Raw genomic sequence first — 27278 nt, 5'->3', positions numbered from 1 at the left:
GTGGGATGGGCTGGGGACAGAACAGCACAGCTGGGACTCAGCCCCTCCCTGGCCCTGCTTGGCTCTTGGGACAGATAATTGTAATGATTGTGTCTGGTGCTTCATTCAGCCACAGCACTGCCCAAGCCTCCGGGCTGAAATCACCACTGACAGTCCTCCAAAGCCTTTAAATGCAAGATAAGGCTGGTGTGCTTGAGAAATGCTGAGCAGTAAATATTTTCCTTGTTTGCTTCTACTTAAAATTGAATCTTGGAGGATTTACATGCAAATTCTATCAAGTACCAATCTTTGTTCAGCCTTTGCTATGTGTTTTGGTGGGTTTTTTTTTTCTCTCCTCATTAATTTGAAAGCATTTGGGAAAGGAAAAGAGCCAGTGTTTTCTAATTGGCTAACATAAAGGGAAATTGCTAAATCCATATGTGGGCACCAGACTGTGCTTTGTTTCTTAATGGGGCTAATTTTGCTGAGACCTGAGGGACCTGAGCATCACAAATCAGGTTGGCTGTGCAGGTATTTCAGTTTAAGAGGCTGGTTCAATTCTCAGCTGTAGGGGCCTACCAACGGGGCAGGAGTTACATCTGCATACTTGAGGAAAACATTTGAATTGCTGCTGGAATCCAGATTACTTTGTATGATAGCAACATGGAGCTCTACATATTGGAGAATTTAATTTATCCTGCCCAGATTTTCAGTCAGTCCCAAGAAAGCCGGAAGGAGTTCATTGCTGTGACTGAGATGCTATCACACCCTTATTTTTAAGATGAGTTGGACTTTCTTTATCTTCTGCAAATATTGTTGAGAATGAAATTTGTCACCTATTTGCAGTTAGACTGGTATCAAATATCTAACAAATTTGTCTCTTCTTCCAGCACCTGTACTATTGCTGGCATCTCTTCTATGGAGCTGTGTGAACAAATAATGAAAAAACATTTAAATATACATTTTCCTATTGCTTGAGTCAGCCACTAATATACTGATATACCTTAATATATTTTGGTTTTATAAGTTGAATAGTATCACTCTCCATTACATAATCACCCTTTCAAGGACCCCAAGGCATTTTTGAGCACCAGTTAAAACCCCAGGTGTTTCTTTCTGCAAAAGAACTTTTAGTTATTTTACTTTAGCTTTACCCATTTAGAAATAGTAGCCTAAGGTAACTCAGCATCCCTAGGAGAAGGACAGATATGGTGCCTCTATTGTGGGATTGGCTTATTTTGGGTAACAAACCTTCATCTGAATTCAGAGTTTTATCATCTTGGCATAACTACAGGGAGGAGTTGTATGGTTTATTCTTGACCAGTTGATCTGAAATACTGTTTTCTCTTATCACCACTGTTCCCACAAAGGATCCCTTAGCTCTTTACTCTGCAGGTTTCTGACCTGCAGCTTGAGAAAGTACATTTAAAATAGCTAAAAATCTATTTCCAGCTCTTTTGCATTTGAAAGCTCTTGGTCCTGTAGGAATATTTTGTCTTTAGCTCCCCCCTGGTTATCAGCAGGAGCCCCTTGGAGCAGGATTTGGGCACTGGGGGTTCTGTGCCTGCTGCTGGGACAGGGCAGGCTGGAGCAGCAAGGCACCAACCTGGCTATTCCAACAGCTTTGCTCTTTACCTGTTCTGCTCTGGATTAAATGAGAACAGATTTTTGGCTCCGGGCATCTGCGCATAAATTCCGTCTGAATAGGAGGCGAGTTATGAAATGAGATCAGCTCTGAAAAGTAATTCTAACCACAGCTAATTTTTTTTTTTTTTAGAAAAAGGAATATAAATTGCTACCTTTTGAGCAGCCAAAGAAAATTAGGGGCTGGTGTAGGCTCTGAGATGCTGCCAGATTTTGTATTGATTGGTGTTAAGTCTGGTTTGCCTGAAAGGGTGTTTGAGAGTGGGTGTGGATTTTCTGCATCTGAGGATGAATGTACCTTCAGCTGGGGTGAGGGCAGGTACAGGATGCTGTGTGCCAGCTTCAGTGTGATCCACATCACCAGCAGGCACCTGTCTGAGCAGAGCAGGCTCTGCTGACCTTCCCTGCTCCTTGACTGTGTCTCCATCTGCATTTTCTGGTGTGGGCACTGGCTGTGCTGGCATCTGTGCTCACAGGAGATGGGAGCAGTTACCAGGCTGCTTGGCCGGACTGCATCTGAACCTGGCATCTGGAGGAGAGATCGTTTGGGGTTTTTTCTGTTTGCTCAGTTTTCTGAGCCGAAGGATGACAGCTGAGGAGAGGGCACTGGAGGGCACAAGTAAATACTGGTCGTGTAAGGAGGAAATACAGTGACACCATCATGACAAATAGCTGTGTGTCACTGAGGACAGTGCTGACTGTGCCAGGAGCCCTCTGCTGTGCTCCGTGAGGGCTCTGGCCATGAGAGATGGCCTGGGAAGCTTTCCCAAAGTGCTGTGTACACTGCTGGGGGCTCCCAGGCCACTTCAAAGCAGCGCTCTGAGCCAGGCAGGCGTGCAGAGCTAAAGCACACAGCAGTGTCCTTTGAAAGGGGCTGCAAAGGCTCCCACAGCTCTCCTGCTGCAGGGAACTGAGGGCAGGAGCTCGGCTCTCTGTGACACTGCGGGGTGTTGGACATGCTGCTTGTTCCATCTGAATTCTGGTCTCAACTCCAGAGTGAGGGGAGCTGCACACCTCAGCCTTGGTAAGGGCTGCAAGGGTCTGGGCTGGCTCCTGCAGCCAGCCAGGGCATCCCAGGGTGTTTATCCCAGTCAGGACTGAGTTCAGAGGCAATGTGGGATCTGCAGAGTGCCTCTGCTAGAGCTGGTTCTAATTAGTCACTTTTATGAGCTCCAGAGTCAGACAAAAATGAGGAGCCCTCCCCTTGTGTAGTTTCCTGTTTGCTGGGTGCATGTAAAAGAGATCTGGCCCTGATGTATGTTAATAATGAGCTGATAATGTAAGCCAGCTGAGAGATGTGGAGTTAGTCTGGTGTGCTGCCAAGCAGGAGGTGAAAGTTCAGGAACTGACTCATGTTGCCAAGACCTGGTCCTGTGGAGAAGGTCTGCTCATTAATAGATTGAGTTTCTCATTAGGGCTACAGAGCATATGCTTACAGCTTTTGGGTTGCAGGCTGAAACCCAATCCCAGTAAAAGCCTGCTGAACAGAGAGGCAGATTTACTGGTAAATAAAGGATTAAAGGAACACTTGGCAGGGTTGTTGGACTGGAAACCTGACTGGCCTTTGAAGATTTCTCCATATTGTAGGTCCTCCCTTTAAATTTATACCGAGAAGAGACGTGCTCTGCTCTTTACCTCACAGCCCAGAGGGCAGGAGCTTTCCGTAGCCTGCTCTGTCTCCAGCAAGGGCAGAAGATGCTGATATCTGTCTTCTAAATGAATGCATGATACTCCCTTTAAAGTAAAAGTGGTTAGCTCAGAGGAGCTGGTTGAAACAAGGCTTCCCTCCCACACCCCCTCACTCGGAGGCCTGGTCTGCACAGAGAACAAGGCTCTGCATTAGTTTGCAGAGCAAGCAGCTCAGCATTTACAGCATCTCTAAAACTGCTCTTGTTCTCTTTGGTTTTTTGAATGAGTCTCCAGCAAACAGGCACCACTGCCTGCTTGGGTTACAGCCTGTGACGTTCCTTACAGCTGGCCATGAATGGACTTCATACTTGGCTAAACAGCTTTAGCAAACTGAAATGCAGACAGGTTCAAACAGACTTATAAAGGGAAAAAAATACATGTATAGCAGGCCAAAAGCCCTACAGCTGACAAGAGTGCTAATACAGCACTTTGGGAATTCAGGGTGGCATTAGCTTTTTATTTCTTTATTGAGGGAAAAATGATCCCTATGAAAGTTTTGATTCTTGAATGTGGATGATGTAATGGCTCTAGTAACACTCTGCCTTAGCTGGCAAGGGTTACCTGGGGAGACGTGGAGCCAAAAGGAGCTGCAGGAGAGGCACTGGAAGCTGGTCAGGATGATCGGTTTCCTTTTCTTGTCGTGAATTGGAGTCATTGCTTTGTTGGCTAATGAAGGAGACTGAGCGGCAGGAGTGGAGACAGCCTGGATTTTATCGAACCCCTCTTCCAGCAGAAGGGTTTCCTTTGTTCCTGCCTGCCCAGAAGCCACAGGCAGATTGCTGCAATCCCATTGTCTAGCTCCAGCAGCCACAGAGCACAGGTCCGCTGCAGCCAGATGTGTGACAGCAGCACGGCACACTTAGACAGGGAGAAGGAACCAGCCTGTGCCCTGCTCAGCACCATGTGTCAGCCTGAGAGTCAGTTCAGGAGCTGCATTTACAGTTTATCCTGCAGGAATGGGCTGTGGTTGGGAGTGTATGCACAAATAGGTGTTTTACCTGTGCTTGTGCGTGCAGCGATTTCCTCGTGATGGTACACACTATTGCTGTTACACAAAGAACTTTATTGTTTCTTTTGTGTCCATAAGAATGAAGAGAAGGATTTTGTCTAACTCCAAAGCCTCTATTGAATATCACAGACCAAGAAGTGGTTGTGCAGTCCAGCAGGAGCTGAAGTTCACATCAGTGATGGAATTCCTGCAGCACAGAGGCTGCTGGGGATGAGCAGCCGGGGCCCAGCTCGGCTCAGTGTGGATCACAGTGGGTGTGTGGGCAGGGTTTGTGTCACCGCAGCAGTGTCACAGCTCTGCCAGGCCCTGGGCACAGACTCACAGCCAGGTGACAATGGGGACAGCCAGGCCCTCCAGCCTGCTCAGCCCTGGGTGTGCCTTGCTGTGCCAGCCCCTCGCTGGCTGTGAGTTCCTGGTGAAATCAGCTTTTATCCAGCTGTCACCCAGCCCCTGCTCCAGAGCTGCTGTGGCTGCTGGCAGCACAGCCAGCAGGGTGTGAGTGGACAGCAGATGTTGCATTGAGACATCTCTGGCCAGACACATCAGCCCCTTAGAGGGCAGATAAAAACACTCCTAATGCCTAATAACAGAAATTTGGAGGAGATCTTATGTAAACATATTCAGCGAGCCCTCATTAATTTCCCTTTGGAGCCAGGCTGAATGAAGATGAGCTTCAAAGAAAGGAAGAAATTAAATTTGTTGTTAAGGACTGCACATGTTGGAAAAATTGTAGGAGGCACTGTGTGTTTTTAGCTGTGTGAATTAGGGATCTGTGGCAGGGACGTGGGGGAGGAGGAAGGTTTGGAAGTTATATTAGGAAAGGATAAAAATAGGGCTTACAAAATGTATAGCAGGGCTCTATTGCATTGATTTGCAGGCAGCTCTCAGTGATTCTTGAGCACAACAGCACTTTAGGAGCACGACACATTCAACCTCTTAAAAAGATAGTGCAAGTCATTTGCTCTGTGCAGTTCTGTGGTGCTCAGCATAACAAACCGGCATCCATCATTGTCATTTGTCTTTGCCAATGACTTTAGGGATGCTTGAGAAGAAGCAGGAAGGTAGGATTGTGCTTTCCACCCACCCAGAAAGCACAGAATTACTCTGATGTACCTTCAGAGCCGCACAGCTTTGCCTCTGGCATTAATGCCCTCCCAGGAGCTGCAGCAGACTGTTGCTCTGCTTTGAACATAAATGGATCCAGGTTCTTGTCTTCATCCTAGGCAGGCCTTTATCTCTGCCTTCTGAATTTCTAAACTTTTGTATAAACTTCATCTTGGAAAGCAGAACTTGGTCCCATTGGCTTCTGCCTCCTAATTCCAGAGCTGGAATTGCCAGAAGTGTTCTCCCAGACTTTGCTCAGGTATGGCACTGATGGAGCGTTTTGGTTTGGCCTTTCCTGGGCAGGTTATTGCAAGGCATTAGAGCAAATAACAGAGACTTTAGAAAGAGACTTCTCAATCATTTCTCTGCCTTAAAAACAGAATTAAAACCATGTGTTCATCATTCTTCTGCTGCGTTTTCTCACTGTGATTTAGCATTCTGTCAGGTCTGCTTGTGTTCCTCTGGAAGATTCCCTGTTCTGGATCTCATTTTTCCTTTTGTAGTTTTGCCTTTCCCCTTCTCACTGCCAACACCACGAGCACTTTGTTCTCCCTGCTGTTTCTGGTGTGGGTGAAGTGGGAAGAAGAGAAGGGCTGGGGTTTGGGGAGCCCCTTCCCTGCTGCCTCTGCCCCTCACTGCCAGGGCTCCCCAAACCCAGGGCAGAGCTGGGCTGCTCCCACAAAGCTTTTGAGCCAGGACAGGATCTTGAGAGCCAGAACTGGGGCTCTGGGGAGGAGCTGCTCGCCCCAGGAGCCCACAGTGCCTTTGCTCCCTTAGCAGCAGCCAGGGCTCTTTAAACACAGCCCTTGGAGGTGCTGCGAGCACAAAGACACCAGCGCTCCAGCCATCCCTTTTGATTAATCCCTGGGAAAGAAGGTGTTTAACCAGATAAATTTCCGCTTGGTTTCTGTCCTGCTGCTCTTCTGGAATGATGAGTTGCTTTGTGCTCTGTGACAAAGAATTGCTTGGAGGTTAAAGGTGATGCTGAGTTCATTTCCCCAACAGGCAGGGCTGTCCCCCACCCCCTCAGCCTCCTTTCTCAATTAATCTTCTCATAAATCCTCATTGCATCTTTGAAATGGAGATGATTAGCAGGGTTGTAGCCAGGATATTGGGATATTCTGGCATGCTTTAAATCACAGTTTGCATACAAGCAACTGTTTGATACATGCAAGTATTAAAAATGTGCATGCATTGCATATGTCAGTGTTCTAAATCCTTCATGAAGGAGAGGAGGAGAAAGGAAAGAAGGATAAGTGGCTGCTTTACTCTTAAATTAAATTTTCATATAAATAATAAACTTTTTTTTTCAAGAAGCAATTAAAGGATACTTTTGGGGATGGACCATTGCTGGTATAGCACATGGTGATTTTTCTGTCTTCTATGAAACTTTATTGATTTATACCAGTGGCGAAGCTTTCCTGAGAGTGGAATTCTGCAACAGTGAACGCTGATCCAAGCCAGTACTTCCAGGGCCTTTTATTCTCCATGATTTAGATGTTCTACACCGAATTTGCAGATTCCAGGAGCCGCCAGGCAGCGGAGGTTGGGGCTCTTGGTTCCCACTCGGAAAAGCTGACAGACTGGAGTCTAATCTTGGCAGCACTTGCTGCCTTGCCTTGCCAAGTCCCATCCATCAGCAGCAAGGCTCTTACATCCTCTTACCTTCCGTGCCCTGGTGCTTTCACCTGCTGCCCACGCAGTGCCCTGTCCCTGCTCCTGCTGCTTTCTGTGCTGAGCTCTGCTGGAACCTCCTGGAAAACTCAGCTTCACTGCCCGGGTTCCCTGTGTGGGTAATGGGAAAAATGATTGCAGCTGTTGGGTTTTGGGTTGCTGAGGTGGGATGAGAGGTCAGAAGGGGTTTATTCCCAGCAGAGCCCAGGACCCTGGCAATACCAGCCCTGAGAAGTGAGTGCCAGTGAGGAAGGTATCAAGATGTGTGCTGAAAGTGTATTTCAGAGCCCAGGGAAAGCCTGGCTCAGGTGTGATTGAAACAAAGCCCTTTTTTCTTTTCAGCCTTGGCATTACTCACTGCCAGGCTATACCTGGCTCTTGGAGAAATGTCCCTTGTACCTGTGTGATGTAGAGCCCAGTGCAGGCTGGGTCTCAGTGTGGGGTATGTGAGGTAAAGTCCTTTATGTGAGATAAAGTCCTGTTGTTCATGTTGCTGGCAGGCTTTATTTTTCATTAGTACCTGTTTACAAGAAAAAATACTCTTTTTTTTCTTTCTGGGTGGTAAGGGGGAAAAAACATTGTAATTCATTTATTGAGTCCTCTGTGTCCTCCTTCTACGCTTTTGCAGCTGAAAGCTTCATCCTGTGCAGGTCTGAGCTCTTTGGTGCTCTTGGTTCTTGTTGGTTTTTGTGGCAGTCGAGTGCTGAGCAAATTGCCCCATTCAGGCTCTAGGACCCTAATCTCTCTTTAAACAAGGAGCTGTGCAAAGCAATTCAGTGTCTAAACAGAGGAGCGAGTGCCTATCAGCATCTGACAGAGACTTAAACAGCAGAGCAAAGCACAGAGCTATTAAAAACTGGAGAAGGAGATACAGGACAAGGAATTGATTCATTGCCAAGGCCAGAACTTGTTCAAGTTTGTAACTCACATCTTGCATGTTCCCATTTTTATGACACTTGAGAACTTCAAAAAAAACCCAAACCCAACTAACTGTGATATTCGTGTATTTCAATCATTATGGCATTCTGGCCAAACTTTAAAATGTTGGGGAGGCTTTGGTGAGCCATCCTGTAAGGCTAAATTTGATACATCCCCTGCAGAGAAATGTGTTCCATAGAATTGTACTGCCATGAAAATTAGATTTTTTCAGTGGATGAGCAGTCCAGATCTCTGAAAAGGCGCTGCTGAAGGTAGAAAATACTGACCACACTGTCTGCTTTTCCACCTTTTCTGTGACTGCCACTGGGTTGGTTTTGCCTGCTTTAAAGCCCAGAAACCCCCCCAGACAGACAATGTTTTATTTGGCCTTTTGTGTGCTGAACTCCACGTGGTTTTGACTCGCCAGTCAATCAAACTGAACCATAGCTGCTCTCATTCCCATTTCCCTGCCAGAACCTGGCCTGCAGAGGTTTCTGTGCCTGCCATGAGTCTGTGGTGGAGCTGGAAATAAAATCCAGTGTCCTGAATGCTCCTCTTCTCTCCAGCTATCAGACAGGACAGGCTGAGGTGCTCTTTGCTTTGTCCTTGCTGTGCTGACACAGTGGGGCCAGCAGAGCTGCAGGATCCATGGGATGTGCCCCAATGGGGCCAGCAGGATCCATGGGGTGTGTGTGCCACAGTGGCGCCAGCAGGATCCATGGGGTGTGTGTGCCCCAGTGGGCCAGCAGGATCCATGGGGTGTGTGTGCCCCAGTGGGCCAGCAGGATCCATGGGGTGTGTGTGCCACAGTGGCGCCAGCAGGATCCATGGGGTGTGTGTGCCCCAGTGGGCCAGCAGGATCCATGGGGTGTGTGTGCCCCAGTGGGCCAGCAGGATCCATGGGGTGTGTGTGCCACAGTGGGTGGCAGCAGGATCCATGGGGTGTGTGTGCCACAGTGGGTGATTACAGGATCCATGGGGTGTGTGTGCCACAGTGGGGCTGCAGGATCCATGGGGTGTGTGTGCCACAGTGGGTGGCAGCAGGATCCATGGGGTGTGTGTGCCCCAATGGGGCCAGCAGGATCCATGGGGTGTGTGTGCCACAGTGGGGCTGCAGGATCCATGGGGTGTGTGTGCCACAGTGGGGCCAGCAGGATCCATGGGGTGTGTCCATTGGGGCCAGCAGGATCCATGGGGTGTGTCCATTGGGGCCAGCAGGATCCATGGGGTGTGTGTGCCACAGTGGGGCCAGCAGGATCCATGGGGTGTGTGTGCCCCAATGGGTGATTGATTACAGGATCCATGGGGTGTGTGTGCCACAATGGGGCTGCAGGATCCATGGGGTGTGTGTGCCACAGTGGGTGATTACAGGATCCATGGGGTGTGTGTGCCACAGTGGGGCCAGCAGGATCCATGGGGTGTGTGTGCCACAGTGGGGCCAGCAGGATCCATGGGGTGTGTGTGCCACAGTGGGGCCAGCAGGATCCATGGGGTGTGCCCCAATGGGTGATTGATTACAGGATCCATGGGGTGTGCCACAATGGGGCCAGCAGGATCCATGGGGTGTGTCCATTGGGGCCAGCAGGATCCATGGGGTGCGCCCCAATCCCTGCAGCCCTGCTTGCCTCAAAAGCCAGCGTGTGACATTTGCCCACCGTGTGCTGCTCACAGGACTCTCTCTGACATTTGCAGCCTCTGGCCAGCACACAACCTGAATAGTGTCTGTACAGAAGTTTCCCAACCCTTTTCTCCTAACAAAAGCTTTCATCGGTGGAAATTGGAGGTTCCAGGTATTTATCTTTGGTTCCACGCAGCAAAGTGGCTTAAATAGGTCAGATGGCCTCGGCAGTGGAGACAATTGGGAATGGCAGCCCTGGGAGGGGGAGCGATGCCGGAAATCTTCACTGACCTTTGCATGTACACTGTTGTTTTACAGACTCTTAAGGTCATCAGCCAGTCTGAGAAAACCATTTATAGATTTCAGTTCTGAATGTCAGGCAGCCTTTGACTAACGCAGCTCTGTGAGCAGAGGGTCAGAGAGAAGAGAGGTCTGTAATAAAAGGATATCTTGGAATTTTGGCAGCCAAAGGGGGGCATGTAGAGAACTGCAAAGAGCATTGGAGGCTGTTATTAAAATATTGGAAATGCCTTTCTGATGTGCAGTTTTCTGAGAGTTCTATGTTTCCAAAATAGACTTTAAAGCTTCTCTTTCCTGTTGGTGAAAAGGCTGTGCCTCCCAAGCAGCTATTTGTGGTTTATACACGTGTCTGTTGTGTTGGTAATCCTGAGGAAAATGGAACAACCTGACAGATGTTGGATAAGGCTTTAGAATGCAGAGGTCTAATCCTGGCTTCTAATCGATGCAACTGAAACAAGGAGTTTTACATGTGGTTAATGGGACTGCTCTGGATGGGCTGCACGTCAGCCATCACCCTGTTAATTCTGGGCGAGTTCCCTGGCAGTGAGCTCTAGCATCCAGCCATGCTCTGTTTGAAATGGTTTTTATCCCCTTGGCATTCCCGTCATTTATTTTCAGTGCCCATCCCATTGTTTGTGTGTTTTCAAGAGTGCAGAGGTTGCTGGTGTACCTTTGCTCAGTCCTGGCTTTAGGTGCTTGTCGTGCTCTGACAGCTCTGAAATGCCACTGTGCTGCCTCTGCTGGAGAGGAATGGGGCAAGTGCTCACTTCTGTACTGAATCCAGGGTTGTCTGTAGCACTTCAGTGCAGGTTTGATCTGTGGTAATGTTCAAAGGATAAATTCATTAAGGATATGCTCTCAAAATGTGAGAGAAGTCTGTTTAATAGAATATTATTGCAGTTTTTCATTTAACAATATACTGAATGAATGAAGTTAATATCTCCCGCTGAAATAAAATGGGAAATTTGTTCACAATAACTGATTATAATGTCTCCCAAAATTCTTTGCAATGTGGTTTAATTGAACTCTGGTCTAGGCTAAAAAAGACTGTGTCTATATGTGGGCTTGAAATATGTCTGGTAACCAACCAGCCTCTGTACTCCCATGGATGTGAATAGGAATATCCCATCTGCAATACCCTGCAGGTACAAACCTATCCTTGGGCTTCAGCTTTCAGTTTGGGGAGCTCTGGATTCAAAAAGAACTGCTAAAATAGTTTTGTTAGCATTAATTTTGTTTGATGAAATTGCCCTCACCAGGTGCTCGCAGAACACTTGATAATAGGCTGCAATTCCCCTCAAATGTTTGCTCTGTGGATTTCTTGGCCAGATTGGTTTGCAGAGCTTATTTTTAGCTTCACAAATTGGTCATCATAAGCTTTTGACACTTGCCATTGCCTGTGTGCCGTTAGTCCCAGAGCCCCTGTGATCCCTCAGAGCAGGGGAGGCAGCTCTGGTGGGCTTTGAGGAGCTGTGGCTGCTGCAGGCCCCCTGCCCTCAGCTGATGCTTTGGGATGCTCACAGAGCTGCACTTTTAACCCAGAGGGGAGTGAGAGTCTGAGTGGTGCCTGTCAGGGGGGAATCTGGATGGGAAGACGTGGTTGAGCCGCTGCTCCCTTTGTTGCTGTATTTTATCAACTTCACATCCGAAATCTGTTCCATATCCTCAATCTGAGCTTGTTTGGTTTAAGATTCCACTCAGCCTTTCCATCAGCAAAATCTCCTATTTCTAGAAGGTAAGAAAAGGGAGCTTGGAAGGGATGAGAGTACAGCTAAGGTCATCCTGAGGTCTAAGTGAATGTATTTGCTGAGCTCTAGTTCTCAGCAAAACATTGCTACAAAGATTTCATACACTGTGAAGTCACTAAATGTGACTGAGTGTGGTGCTGGCACAGAAAATTAAGGGAAAATGAACCAGCAAACAGAGCTGTTGACATTTTGGGCGAAGGAAGCATTTGTGCTGATTGAAGTGAATCTTCCCTGCTTTCATTCTGCTCTGCAGTTCCTGAGCTGGAATATGTGATTTGCTCTGCAGGAGCAGGACAGGTTGAAGATGGAGTCAGAAGAGAATCCGAGGATGGGGATTTTGTGAGGGCATGGTTTGTGTCAGCTGCTCATCTGGGTGCAGGGGCAGGTGGGAATGGGTGTCTGTGGAAGGAACAGGGATGATAATTTACAGCATTTGCAGGATTTTAGGTGATGGTGGTGCTGTGAATAACACTAGGTGGGGTTTGTTTCTTAAAACTCTGGTGGCATGGAAGTGGAACAAAAATTAAAATCAGTATGGTGCAGTATTCAATGATAGCTGGGTTCAGGAATGGAGGAAAGGTGGTTGGAAAAAGGAGGGAGAAGATCCTGCCTTAAAAGTTACAGAATTGTTGGTGGGAGCTCCAGCAGTGCTGGGGTTCCAGGAGGACACACAGGCCCTGGAATCTGTTCTTCTCTTCTCCCCTGGCTTGCCTCCTGCAAGGACCATTATTAATGTGCCTCTGAGGGCAGACAAGGTGCAGGAAGGCTTCTCTCATCACTCCCCCTTTGCATGGGCACATGTCTTCTGCTCCTCACTGACTTCCCTGGCCCAGAACCCCCTGGCTGGGGGCACAGGCAGATGGTTGCCTTGAAGGCTCAGAGGCTCATCCAGCATCAGGCACTGAAGATCCATGGCCATTGGCCAGTAATCTCCCACCCACGAGCTAAGCCCTTCATTCCCTGCCCAAAGAAAGTCACTTCAAACCAAGCTCATAAAAGAGCAACTCCAAGATATTAAGCTTTTATGACTGTTCCAGTGAATCCAGCTCCATGTGAAATACCCCCAAAGAAAATTCCTCTTATGCTGGAATCCAAGAACTAATAATAATACCACAGATCAGAAGTTGCTGTTTCCCATCCAATGAGCTCACTGGGTTGCAGGAATTTGAGCTGCTCTGTCACACTGGAGCCAGTGATGTGCTTAGCAGATGCCTGCCTGGGTTCAGATGAAGTGCTGCAGAGGCATATGATGCCAGAAGAAGGATTAAAAAGTCACCAGGCTGTTACAAAGAAGAAATAATTACTTGTAAGCCTTCGCTTTTGTTCTTGGCTAATACTGGCTTTGTTTGATGGTTGTTAACCTCTTCCATGCAGGACTTCATCTCTGGGCAGCTGTGACTCCTGCTGGGTGATGGAAAGGGGTAAAGCATTTCAAAATGCAAAAATCTGTTCCGGAGCACCTGAAAGCACTGACAGGCAGAGCTGCTTTTTAAAAGTTAGTTTTTCAGGTAGATAAAGTAAACACCGCTTAATGGTTATTTAAAATAATGACTTGTGCTGAGAAACTCAGGAAAACCCATGGCATTTTGTTTAAATAGATTCTCTGATAAATTAAAGAACTTTGAAACGGAACTTATTAAGCATACAAAAGTGTTCTCTGAAAATGCAGGTAATTAATTATACCAGGATGTGAAAGTTATTGGGTAGAGATGAAGAGAATAGAACAAATCCCCTAAGTGATGGCCTGCAGTTTCTGATGCATGGTGTTGGTATTCTAAAAATAAAATGGACAATTTTAACTACCAATTTTTTCAGTAAAAAGCTTAAAGTGCTTAAATAAATTGTCTAAAGTACAGCCTTCAGTATAGAAATATAGGAATCCATTATGTATGGTATGAAAGTGGGTGGAAATCTTTTGACTACAATAAAAAAAAAAGTGAAGATTTTTATTTTCTGCTGTCAGTCTGGCCACATGGGTTTTGCTGTTTGTGTTCAGCTTCTTAGAGCAGAAGGCAGAAATTGCATGACTGTTTTTCTTAATATTGGGCCAAGTCCTGCATACCTCATGCATGTGATTAGCTCAGGATAAATGAAGTGCCTGCAAAAATGAGCCCACTGTCTGTCTGAGGATAATGTGCTGCAGCAAAAGTCCTGGGAATTGCACAAAAACAGCTGCTGAGCCTCAAGCTTAGATCCTGACCAGCAACCCTTTGGAATCACAGGGCTTCACTTGTCTGTGCAGCCTGCTGAGTTCATTTCTGATTTGTGTGGCTCTGTGGAAGGCAGGGATTCCCTCAGGAGCAGTGGAGAATCCCTGGTCATGGAAACCCTTCAGAAAACTTGTGAGCTTAAACCAGGTTGTGCTTTCCTTCACCAAGTGTTCCTGTGCTTCCCCTAAGCACAGCCCTGCCCTCTGGTACCACACCTGAGCAGCAGCACACCTAGGGAGGAAATTCTCACCAGTCACCCAGTCAGACCCAGCAGCCAAACTGGCATCCGAGGAATTCTTCTCTAGCAAATCAGGTGTTCTAATTGAAAAGCATGGTGGCATCTGGCACAGAGGGCTGCAGGGAGGTGAGCAGATCCCAGCAGGCTCATCCAGGGTGGGTGAAGGGGTTAGAGAGGAAATTCCAAAGAAATCTGTAGGTTTTGCTCTTCCCTTGAAAGGTCCCTGGTCCAATGTGGATCTTCCTTGTGTTCCTTTTACAAGTGTTAGAGCACTTAGGGATGGAATCCTGACAGACTCAGGTAAGGGAAATCAATCAGCTCAGGAGGTGGCATTTGTAACATCTTTTTCACCAGAATTAAAGTGTGTGCCAAGGACTGGAGCCTTGCAGGGCTGTCACAGTGAACTAAAACAGTGTTTTATGTTTTAAATGTGATTCTGCCTGACAGAGAGGGTGTTGTGCTGCTAATTCACTGTTTCTTTTCCTTTTTTTTACCTTTTCCTTTTGTTTTGTTTCAATTTCTGTCCAGTCATGGCAGTTTGCTCAGTTAGGAGAACAGTTCCATGGTGGTTCATGAATTAAACATGAGTGAACACATCTTAATTCCTTATTTCAAATTTATGGCTGCTGTCCTTTGAGAGTTCTGATTTCCCCCTCCTCTACATTTGTCTCCTTCTTTTCTTAATTACCTCCCACCTGCCTCCCCAAGCTCTTCATTCCCTGCACCCTGGCATTGCACACTCCACAGGGCTGCAGTGGGGTTGTCTGTCAGCAGACATTTGGTGTCATGACAGGTATCGATTGTTTATTCCTTACTTGAAAACATTTAATTAAATCTGACTGCATAATTAGCACGTTAGCAGCCAGACATGCCAGGGCAGCAAATGTGACTTGCAGAGGTGCCCAGGCTGCAGCCCTTGGTGAGGAAGGTGGGGAGGCAGAGTCTGTGGGGTGTTTTGGGATCCTCAGGTGTTCTGGGTTCCAGATGAATCTCTGCATTCTGTGTTGTCCTTGTGGTTACCTTTATTCTTTAAAGAGCTGAACCTACACAGAACCTTAACTCCTGATTCTGATGGGATTTCCTGAGAGCCCTGGAGCTGAGGGCAAGCTCTGTTTTATCAATACTCAAGGGGTCCAGCACTAAATGCATTTACCTTTTGTACCTATGGCAAATCCTTTCAGCAGGGGTTAAGGAGAAGGGGTTGTAAGCTGTATGACATAATCAACGTGTATTTGAACCCTTCTCCACTGTTATCTACCCTAATTTAGACAATACATTTTGCCTTTCAGCAGTGTGTTGTTAATCTTAACAGGAAAACATTTAGGTCAAAAGGGATCTGATGTTCAGCTGGTTCACTCTGTGTGCATCTTACATATTGGTACTTGTTGAAATATTTCTGGGTTTTAATGCCCATCTGCATTTAAAGAACATAGGAGATTGGCAGTATTTTGCCACAGAGATATGGACTGTTTCTGGCACAGTAATACAAGAGCAAGGTTACTTGACAGAGAGTGTGAAATGGTAGTCTGAGTGTCCTTAGAAAAGCAGTTTCTTTGCACCTAGACCCTTTGGTCCTGCAGGGCTGGTGACTAGCAGCCCTCGGGCTGTTGGTCATCGGGCTCTCCTGACATGATACATTATATTTTCTTTTGCAAATGTAATGGAGAAAAAAATTATTTTGTATCTAAACATGCAGCTACCCTGTAAATGTTCTTTGCATGGAATAATGCTTGTCCGTAACTCAGCACTGGAGTTGTGCTAACTGTCCCTTTGAGTCCATGAGCAGACTTGGTCTAACTCACCTTTTCTTTTACTAGTGACAGAGTGCCGAGGGGTCTTGGACAATAATCAGCGCTTTTCTTCATTACCAACGTACCTACCTGTGAGCTACCAGCTCTTCAACGCCGAGACATCGTTCTTCCTCAAAGAAGCCAACCAGGACTTCATGAGGAATTCCAGTTTGCAGTCCAGGGTGGAGTCCTTCTTCCCCTACAAAGCCAAGAGGCCGCCCGTGTTGAACGCCAGCTACGGCCCCTTCTCGGTGGAGCAAGCGGTGCCCCAGGACCTCCTGCTGACCTCCGGCTCCTTTGGATCCGCCAACAAGTTCACGTACAACTGGAAGCTGCAGGCCTACATCCTGAGCAGCAAGATCTACCTGAGCAAGCCACGGGTGCAGGTGCTGTTCTACATCGTGGGCAGGGACTGGGACGAGTACAGCCCCGCGGAGCGGCTGCCCTGCCTGCGCGTGTTCGCCTTCCGCGAGACGCGCGAGGTGCGCGGCAGCTGCCGCCTGCGCGGGGACCTGGGGCTCTGCGTGGCACAGCTGGAGCTGCTGCCCAGCTGGTTCAGCCCCCCCACGGTGCTCACGGGCCGCAAGAAGGCGGCGGAGCAGCTGGAGGGGAGCCCCGTGGAGCTCTACTACACGGTACAGCCTGGGGACGAGAAGGGCGAGTGCACGGCCGAGGATCTCCGCAAGGGCAACGCCATCCGGCCCGGGAAGGATGGTGGTGTGGATGAGAGCATGTCCCACCTGCAGAGGATTGGCTCTGTCAGCCTCTACCGCGGCCAGGAGGCCTCCCAGCTGACGGAGCTGCGGCTGGACAGCAACGTGGTGGTGTGGCTGCCCTCCAAGCCCGTCAAACAGGGCGAGGTTGTCAATGTTTACGTGACAATTGCCAACAATTCCACGGTGGATCAGTTCATCCTCAGGTAAGGAGGTTGGCCGGGCGTGCTTCTGGCACACAGAGATGTTGGGGATGTGGGATGGATCTCAGCTGATTTGAAGCTGATCCCAATGAAGGTTGCTCCTAGTCACTGAAATTTTCCTTATTTTCCTCTTTGCGTGCTGTGAGGAGGATTGAAAGCCCCTGTCACGGGAGGTTTTCAGCGTGTCTGCAGTGCCGTTTATCACAGGCCCACGGTGTGCAGCAAGGTACAAAAGTGCCGCTTTAGCAGGGCTGTTTCTGTGCTGTGACAGACAGCCAGGCATCAGAAAACTTCTCTGCTTTATGGCGCTTTTAAAATCAGTTTTTTATTGCGCAGGCATGGAGTTTGAATGTAGAAAAACTTCAATTACCTGCTTTTCTGTAAGTGCTCTGGCAGAGCCTGCCTCTCCCACACACAGAGTGGTTTTGTTAGGAGAGCTCTGTAGGGAGGGTTTAACTATCCACTTGCAGTTAAGCAGTGTTTGTCTTTGGCAGCACATTTGTCCTTTAAATAAAGCCCAAGGTGTTTGATATTGCTGCCGCCTGCAAGGGACTGTTAGAAGTGAGTGCCATTATTTTGGACAGGAGTGGGAACACAGGAGCCGCCTTACTGGGTCAGATCGCTTCCCTTTTATTTTCATTTTTAGCCGTTTCCCTACCGATCAGATGAAAATCCTTTGAGGATGACAAAGACTGGGAAACTTGTTAATCACTGAAAAATTTGATGTATCTTTTTTTAACTTGTTACCAGGCTTTAAATTCAGTGGAAATTTCCACGGTGATAAGCAACAATTGCTCTCTAAACCCTCAGGGAATCAGTTTCCCAAAAGATTCTGCACATGAAAGAATTTATTTCTAAGGCTTATATGAATTAGATTAATACATAGTTGACAACCACCGAGGAGAATAGCCTTTAGAACAGGAAGTGTCGCTTGGCAGATAAAAGGCTTTTATTTGAAAAAAGGGGGATTTTAGTCATCCCAGAACCGTTGTGGTGTTTGCAGCTTTGGTTAAATTGGCGAGATAATCTCCCAGACACCTGTTTACTGAGTGAAACCTCTGTGCTAGATTTTCTGATGTTGTTACTTCCCTTCTATTGAAAATCCCTTTACACAAAGTAGTAGAAACAGAGTACTTTTGCACATAACAAACATAGCTGCGGTGAAAGAAGAAATGCAGAGGCAGTGAGCTGGGTGTTTGTTGGGTGAATGGGAGTGGGGATCACTCTCTGTAGGTCCTTGTCACTCTCTTTATTTTCCTGAAAAGCCAGTTGAAGAGCAACAAGCTTGTTGAAATCTGGGGCTGTGTTTCTTTGCTCAGAAATGAGTCTGGCTGAGAGGGGCAGGAGACAGGGATGGGAATGTGGGATGTTGGCAGTTGCCTGTGTGACTTGCTATTATGGACAGAGAGGATTGGCTTTAGTTTTGGGAACATTTATCTGGAGTGCACAGCCTGACCCAGGTTGGTTCTGGGGCTGGAAAAGGATTGTTCTGTCTGACTGAACTGTGAGGAGAACTTGCTGACACTTTGTACAGAGTTCAGCGTTACACACTAAGGCAGTACAGGATGTAAAAATATGAAAGCTCAAACTGAAGGCATCAGCAGAGGGCTGGTGAAAGGCTGGCAAAGAATGGAGCTTCCCATTCTGTGGTGGGAATCTGATGTCTTCAGTGCAGCTTTGAGGTGTGGAAGGGGTGGGGTGTGAGCAGGAGCCCATGGAGTGTCTGTGTCTGGAGAGAGAGCAGGGCAGCCAGGGAATGGCAGTGCATATGCTGGGGCTGCCTGGGGGCCCCCTTAACCTTCTCCGTGGCCATTTGCCTGCCTGGAGAGAGCCGTGTGCTCTCCTCCTGCTGGGCTCCCAGCACAGCAAGCCCTACATCCTGTGACATGCACTCACATTTCATCATCCTAAAGAAAAAACACACCACACGTTATCCCCGGGCACAGCGGGCTTGTTTATTTGCTGCTCCTTGTATATTATTCGTTGAGGTATTGCAACATGCAGGGCTGAAGCAAACAGCATGTGATCATTGCTTGGGGGGTGGGAAATAATAGCTACAAATCTTCTCTGGCAAAAGGGAAGCAGACTGGTCTCAATGACCTCATAGCCACAAATCATGGCAAGTGAAAGCGTGGTCTTAAATTGTGTCTTCATTCAGAATCCTGGTACTGTATCTGTTAATTTATCAGTGTCCTTAAATTGTCTTAATTCAGTGTCCTGGTACTGTACCTGTGAATTTATCCATGTCCTTAAATTGTGTCTTCATTCAGAATCCTGGCGCTGTATATGTGAATTTATCCATGTTCTTAAATTGTCTTAATTCAGTGTCCTGGTACTGTACCTGTGAATTTATCCATGTCCTTAAATTGTGTCTTCATTCAGAATCCTGGCGCTGTATATGTGAATTTATCCATGTTCTTAAATTGTCTTAATTCAGTGTCCTGGTACTGTACCTGTGAATTTATCCATGTCCTTAAATTGTGTCTTCATTCAGAATCCTGGCGCTGTATATGTGAATTTATCAATGTTCTTAAATTGTCTTAATTCAGCGTCCTGGTACTGTCCCTGTGCATTTATCAGCCCAGGAGCACCAGTAAAGTCAGGAGGATGGCTGGTGTGGCAGGGGGTGAGGTGCACTGTAGGGGCCTGAGTACATGTTGTATTGTGAGATCAGTGTGTGTCTAAGTTACTCCAAACGAGCTGCAGCTGCAGGGTCCTTAGTTGGGCAGCAGCTGTAGCTCGTGAGGGTAACTGAGATAAATAGGGGTGGGTCAAGAGCCCAGGAGGAGCCCCTGAGAAGAGAGACAGGACTGTGATGCAGAGAAAGGAGAAGAGCCCCAGCAGAGAGGGAAGAACAACGCTGCAGCCAAACAGAGAGAGAGAGAAGGTAGAGAGCAAAGATTACAACAGTGCACTGCTGTTTGCTCTGAAGATGGAAATCCTTCTCCAGGTGCTCACCAGGACAGGATCCTGCCAGCTGTTCCTCATGCCAGGTTGTGCCACCTTTTTGGAGCTCAAAATCCTTCTCCAGGTACTGACCACAGAGGGATCCTGCCAGCTATTCCTCATGCCAGGTTGTGCCACGTTTGGGCAGAGCTGTGCACAGCACAGGGCTGAGCAGAAGGGTGGCAGTGCTGGGTGCTGTCTGTCCCTGGGCACCAGGTCAGCTCTGAGTCACTCTGCCAGGTGCTGAACCAGCAGATAACCTGATTTACAGGAGCTATTGAGCGGGAGAAGTGAAGAGAAAGGGGATGAAGTTGTTACATCCTGATTAGAGAACAGAGGTGTAGCACAGGAGTGGCTTTTCCTTCCCTTCAGGCTTCTTAGCAGAGGTTTTGCAGTGCAGCTCCTGCACCTGGAGGGATGTAGGGTGTAATCAGTGTCCAGCAAACAAATCAACCCAACACAATGGATAATTAGGAGCAATAATAAATCTACAAATTGGATAAGGATAAATGCAGTGAGGAAAGCTGTTAAACCCATGAGCTGGGACAGCTTTTACTGCCTAATGAGTATTGACAGCGGGGCTGTGTTGGGTGGTGCTGGCAGCAGCTGAAGGACCTGGAGGAGGATGCAGTGAAGAGCAGCAGCAGAGGTAGCGAAGGTTGTTCTGGTCATAGCATCTGTGTAAGTGCTTGGGAATCTCAATATACAAAACCAGTTTGGAGGAACTGGTCATGAAAAAGGGGCATCTTCAACACTAACTCTGCCTGTTCTGTATGAAAGACCTGTTTGAGGCTTCCTAGGGAATAAAACCTCTCCCAGGAGCTTGGCACTGCCCTCAGCTGCACCAAAATAACCAAAAATAGTACCATTTTCAAGCAGCTACTGTTTGCTTTTAGGTAGTGACATTTTCATCTTACCATATGATGAAATAACATTTACTCCCCAGAGTTCTGTACTTAATTGTTGGTTCATTAGTTCTTGACACTGCAGTGTGGTGGCATCATGGCAAACACAAGTGACATCATAATGAGGAACTGAAGGTAGCAAAACTTGCAAGCCTAAACCAGAGCTGGAATCGCTCTGTATTTTGTGTTAACCCAGAATTTGGGATGCATTATCCCAAGGATCTGTTTTCCATGGTAAATGGAATGCAGTTTTTCAGCTCTTGAGGTGAAGGGTGCTTTGTTTTTACACTGATTCATATTTAAAACCAGCAGAGCTTGGAGTGAAATGAAGAGAGACAGAAGAGTTTGGTGGGATGCTCTTCTGGGTGTACATGTCCATCTCCAAATGGCAAGAATTGCAACACAGCATTTTACATGTCCTGCGCAGCTTTGCATTGCTTAAATATTTAAGAGTCATTTCACTGCACGAAAGCATTTCAGGTGGCATCTGAAGGGAGAGGAGTTTGAATCTCATTATTTCACGGTGTATTTAAATTGGAAAATTGAGTTGTTTTGGCATTGATAAAGGCAGGTGCTAGTCCAGAGTTGCTCTGTAAAAATGCCCAGAAGTGTGAATTATGACTTGAAGGGGTTTTATATCTTTTGTTGACAGCGGTTTATATACTTCACTGTCTGCTCTTCAGCCTTGTGGAACTTTAGGTCTCACTGATTTTTTTTGTTTGTTTTATTTTCCCTTCTCTAGAATGATTAGTAACAATTCAGCTGCACATCCACAGTGGAGCAGTTACTGAAAGAGGAGTACACTGGGGGATGATGGTTTTAGCAAGGGCTGGGGTACAGCAGCACCTTGCAGTGCTTTGTTGAGATTTCTCCCCAGTAGATTCATAGCAGTGGTGCCATCAGCTCGGATGTTCTGCTCCAGTAAGCAATGGGGGCAGTCTGCTGGAGCACTCCTAATTACCATTTACTGGAGAAGTGACACACTAAAGGGGGAATATTTCCCAGTGTAGCTTTAAAAAGCATTCGTGATGTAAAAAATACTTCTTCAAAGAAGGGAACGTGTTAATGCTATTTTGAGAGAGTGGCGTGCGCTCCAGTTTAATTTCATTAGCCCTTAGCAGGCACTTTTCAGGGACATTGGTGTCACACCAGAGGCAGCTGGGTCCTCCAAACTAATGACTCGTTCTCAGAACTGCTAAGCTGGGGAGGAGGATGTCCTCTAAACATCTGAGAAAGGTGCTTCTCACCAGAGCAAGGGGAGCAGGGAAGGGCTCACTGTGGCAGCAGCAGTCTGGTTTAATAAAGTTTTAAAAAGAACTAATTATTAACTTGAAATTGAAGCTACCTAGAAAAGAGGAAACAGGCACTCTCCCCTGATTCTTTAAATGCCTCTAAAAATTGTGGTGCCTGAGAAACCTTTTGAACAATTCTCCAACAAAATGTACTCATTACCTCTGAGAATAACCTATGGATTTATTGTTGGAAGGCTGATTCTGCGTTCCATGCTTTGGAAATTTGCTGATTGACCAGGTTGGTGAAGCACAGCTTTGCAGCCAGGAGGAGACCCCAGACCCTGCTGAGATCAGGGGCTGGGCAGGGAAGCTCATTGCTGCTGAAATCCATGGAGAGCTCAGGTTAGAGCCTCCCTTCTGAGAGCATCCCCTCAGTCAGCTCCTGTACGGTGAATTCTGTCACACAGAGTGTGCAAGAATTACCTAAACTGGCGGGGCAGCACTTGCAGAATGTTCTTGGTCTTGTGGAAGCAGGTGTTCCCAAAGCTGTGGGTTCTCTGGGCCAGCTCCAGGGCTGTCTCCATGGAACTGTAAACAAACCTGAATTACATCAGTATTTATGTATAAATGTATATATACACTGCTATGTATAAATGCATATACACTATGTATTACTATATATAAATACATACAACTGTATAGAAATAAATGCATATATAAACGTTGTATATATATATATATACACCATATATAAATATATATATAGTGAATATATGTATATTTAGAAATATATTCTCTGAGCTAGGTCTCAGCCTATCTCCATGGAACAGTAAACAGACCTGAACTATATATAGACATTTATATATAAATATATATATATTTATATATAAATATAAACCGTTATGTATAGCTATAGTATATATATAGTTAGTATATATAATAGTATATATATAGTTATGTATATATAACTGTACATATATATACATAAAGATATAGAACTGTACATAAATGTACATAACTATATATAAATATATAAAGAAATGCAAATATAAACATAGTGTATATATATGTATATATGTGTGTATATATATACACATATACCTATAGTGTGTGTATATATGTGCACATATATATTGTGTGTGTATAGATATGCCCACAGACAATATAAAATGGATTTGGTCTTTTGCACTTCAGGCTTGTGTGTTGGAAAACTTTTCCCAATGTGTTGATCGGGGAAGTGGAAGAAATGGATGGGGGCAGTGGTAGGGATTGGCTGTGAATGGGAGAGCAGGAAATCAGAGTTCCTGGCTCCAGGTGCTGCCCCATCCCTGGTGCTGGAGGCAGGGCTGCCTTCCGTGCTGGCAGAAGGCGTTGGGCTGCAGGAATTCACACTGAGGTGTGCTGATAAACCCCCGGTGTGCCGCGCTGCCCTGGCCATCCCTCCAGCTGTGCCACCGCTGGCTGCCCCGGTGCTGCTGTCCTCCTGCAGCGCTCTGCCCAGCTCTGGGAGCCCTGCAGGGCTGCCTGCAGAGGGACAGGGCACCGCTGCTAATTCCTGTTCACACTGTTAGCCTGTTTAGCCACTCGTGTGACTCCAGTTACAAGCGTTAATTAAATCCTTGCTTCCCTGCCTAATTAGTGACAGTGGTGGCTCGTTAGGAGATCACACGGCGTAAACCCCAATCCTCCCGAGCCAGCAGAGAGGAGGGAAATCCCGCTCTGCTGGGAGTTCTGTGGAACCAAGAGGATGTTTTGTGGCTGTCTGCTGTGTTGCTGTGATCTCTGCTGCATTAGGGGTTCCCCCGGGAATCCTCAGTGTCATTATCTGACAAGCTGCTGGGTTCCAGGGCCGCTGGAAGCAGGGAAGTGTGTGAGCCTCTGGGTCTGAATGGAAATGAGCATCCCTGAGAAAAAGCGAGGCTTTGAATCCTCCGTGCATCTGCTGAGGCTGCCCAAGCACGGGTGACTGCTGGAGCCACACTGGGGGACAGCAGCAGCCCCAGCTCAGAGCTTGCAGGGAGGAGGATCTGGGGTGCAAGGATGAATGGGGGATACGCCAAGAGTGCCAGCACAACTGTGAAATCTGGTGGGTTTGTTGTTTTGTTGGTGCTTGTGGGGCTTATTATTTAAGACAGAAAGTGTCAGATTGATTGAAGTTCCTGCTCTGGCAGAATGCTGCTCCTCACTCACGACAGCGCAGGCACAAAGAAATCACATTGTTGATATGTTCTTGTGGCACCTCACAGTTAAAACTCCCACAAAAGGCACCAGGAGCTTGGGAAGAGCTGAGTTAATTTCTACAGAATGCTGACCTTTCCTTTAAATTATAGAATGTTTGACTCCAAGTTTTGCCACCATTTCCTCTGGGACCCCCTTGGGTGTGTTTCCTGGAAATCCCACCCTGCCCAGGTGAGCTGTCTCTTGAGGGAGGCATGTGTTGTTGTGTTTAGTATTCTCTGGAAAAGCAAATTGCATTTCTACAGACTTTGAATACACAGAAGAGCTGATTAATTCATAGTTGAGATGAGACTGGGTTAAAAGGAAATTCAGCATTTTTTTTGTTTGTTTGCCGGGTTCCTGGTGTGTTACAAAGTGTGTGTATTAGCAAAGCTGCCAGGGGGTTAATTTACACTAACAGCCTAATCATCTCCAGTGACACTGTGTTAGGTTTTCATATTGCTGCTGAGATCAGCAAGGCTGAGAGAGGAGGGCTTGAGAAACAGCCTGGGTCTTGGGAGAGAAGAAAAATGGGGGGAAGCACTTCAGACATAGCCCTCTGCATTTTCAGCTGTCAGGCTGCTTAAAAGAATCTCTTTTTCATCCAAGCTCTGGCTCTCAGATGTAACCCTTCGTTTCCAAAGTGCCACCAGAGCGAGCTCTTTGTCCAAGACAGACAGGCTCATTAAGGGAAGATGTGGTGCTTTCCAAAATGCAGAGCTTGCTTCCTCAACCTCCCTGATAGTTGTTCACCAGAACGCATTAATAGTTGTGGGTCATGAATCACAGCTTGGTTTTGCAGATAAAAGAGTGTCTGACAGACCAGACCATAAAGTCCTGCTTCATCTTTCCTTCACCCCAGGAGTGCTGGGGAAGAGTTCAGCCCTACAGGTGATCACTGAGACAAAAATGCTCCTGACCACCCTCAGGGGTTCCTTGTTTGGCATACTGGACGTGTGTGGATCCTATTTTGAGGAACCTGAATTTTCCTATGGGTTGCATGGCTGCTTGCTCAGGGCTGTGAGCTTGGCTGCAGCTTTTAAGAAATGAGGTGCTGTGATGGTAATTGCTGGAGTCACTGAGTCACTCCTGTGCCTGCTCTCTGCAGGTCCTACGGATACCACCAGTAGCAACCAAAATATTTTTCTGCTTGAGGTTATGTCTAGCTTAGAAAAAGCTCTGATTGCATTGAGAATTCTTCCTGTGGAAAGGAAGCAGCAGCCCTCAGCAGGAGCCTGTCACTTAGGAACGGGCCCAAATTTAGTCCTGTGGAAAGTAATGAGGATATTCACAGGCTTTGGGCTACTTTTTATTCCTCTGGATTGCAGACATCCATGACAGGCCACATTAGCAGCAGCCTCTGATTTTCCCTTCTATAGCAGCCTGATTACAGTTTTCCAGTAGAAAGGAATGACAAAACCATTTTTTTGGTACCTACTTAGTCACTGTTGGTTGTGTGATGATGGCTGTGGACAATGTACCCTTGTAATATTGGGGTTTGAGGCTGAAGATGATAAAAGGCTGGTTTTAAAGCTGTGCTTCATTTGTGAAGAGAACAGAGCTGGCCTGAGCAGAGGCTCAGGGCAAACACAAGAAAGAGCAGGCAGCGTGTCACAAGCCAGCCGTGGGGACAGGAGTGTCACAGCCCTGCAGGTGACATCCCAGCAGTGTTCAAGGAGGTGGCTTTGGGTCCTTGGGACAGGACTTTGGTTTGTGGAGGGTCCTGCTGTCCTCAGGATCCATGAGAGTGGTAATTCCAGGGGGAAGGAGCCTCCCCTGTGCCTTTCCTTTTAGTGCCCCAAGCCCCCTGCTCGGAGCCCTGTCCTGCCAGGACACTGCAGGTGACAATGCAGCCTGGGGACAGCACGGGAGGACGATGTGGAACCTCCCTCCTCCAGACTCAAGGGTACTGCTGGAGAATTTCTCTCTTATCTCTCTGAGACAATGCTACTGTAATTTGTACTGGGCAGAAATATTGAGAGGGCTGAATGAAGATTTTATCAGCTGGTTGTAGATAGTGACAGCTGGTTAATGTTAATATCTTCTGAAAGATCTTTAAAGAAATCTTGAATAGTTGTGCAGAAATTAATATGCCTCATCCCTCTTTGTGTTGCTGAAGTGGGGCTGCGCTGTCATCTCCAGCCTGCATTCTTTAATTTTCATAGCAAGGGCTGATGGGCTCTCTGTCCATTGCTATGGTAACTGCTGCTTTATTTCTTACTCAAAGAAAACATTGACATAAACCCCACCACAACGTGTCCTTTTTATTCCCTGTGCACACCTAATGGATGCCAGGGCTGTGCAAATGTGCCATGATTGTGCTGGATGGAGAGCAGTAACCTGCAGGGCTCCTGCCCTGGTGTGTAACTGCTGTCACCTTTCAGCACACACTGAATTTTATGTCAGCTGCTCCAGCTCTGCTTTTATTCCTGCCCATGTTTAATGAGATTTCAGACACTTCAGGGTGGGAACAGTCCCTGGCTGGGTGTTGGGACGTGCTGTGGGGGAATGGGCTCTAACAGCAGATGAGGCATGTGAACTTTGCTTTTGCTCTTAAACAGCTCCATTTTGAAGTGGAATTGATCCCATGAACTTCTGGCAGCCGTTCAAAATCCCTCCCAACCTTTTTGTGAGCACTAATGAAGGGAGTAGAGGTTCTTTCCCCGTGTCAGTACTTCTGTTTTGTTGCCTCAAAACCCCCAAATGGCTCATGAAAAGCTCTACAAAACTGCAGTAGCTTAAGTCCCCTCCACGAGGTTCTGCTACCCAGACTGCTGTTCCTCACATCCTCTGGGAGTGATGCAGAATGAAGTGTTCCCAGTTCCTCCCAGCATGGGCAGCTTGCTTTGAGTCCCCACACCCCTGCCAGGGACAGCCCTGAGGTCTGGCACTTCTTAAAGGGAAAATTCCCCTGGAAAAAGTCTTTCTGCATGTGTTTTCTAGGGTTTTCCCTGCTCCCTATCACAGTTATCTGATGAGTGTGGCAATTATCTCTTCATCTTAGAGTAAAAAACAAATTAAAAAGAAATAATTAAAAAATCTAATCATTATCTACAAGAAGAGGCTTGCATGTTCTGTGTTACATTCTGCATGGTTTTAGATGGAACCTCATTAAACAAATTTACACCCTCTTGGGTTCAT

General features: G+C 46.9%; 1 protein-coding gene across 3 annotated transcripts in view; it reads left to right on the top strand.

Moving 5' to 3' along the window:
* The window catches only part of TMEM132C (transmembrane protein 132C), a 171613-nt gene that overhangs the window by 36590 nt on the left and 107745 nt on the right, over positions 1-27278 (top strand). For 2 of the 3 annotated variants that reach the window (XM_074554140.1, XM_074554142.1), the window contains exon 2: positions 15949-16840. In XM_074554140.1, coding sequence (XP_074410241.1) covers positions 15949-16840 — 892 coding nt within the window. Of the gene's footprint in view, positions 1-15948; positions 16841-27278 lie in introns of those variants that run through there. The other variant, XM_074554143.1, reaches the window with a different exon arrangement.

Source organism: Zonotrichia albicollis, chromosome 18 (assembly GCF_047830755.1).
Source record: "Zonotrichia albicollis isolate bZonAlb1 chromosome 18, bZonAlb1.hap1, whole genome shotgun sequence".
In the NCBI taxonomy this organism is placed as follows: Eukaryota; Metazoa; Chordata; class Aves; order Passeriformes; family Passerellidae; genus Zonotrichia; species Zonotrichia albicollis.
This window is presented reverse-complemented; position numbering and strand designations above follow the sequence as displayed.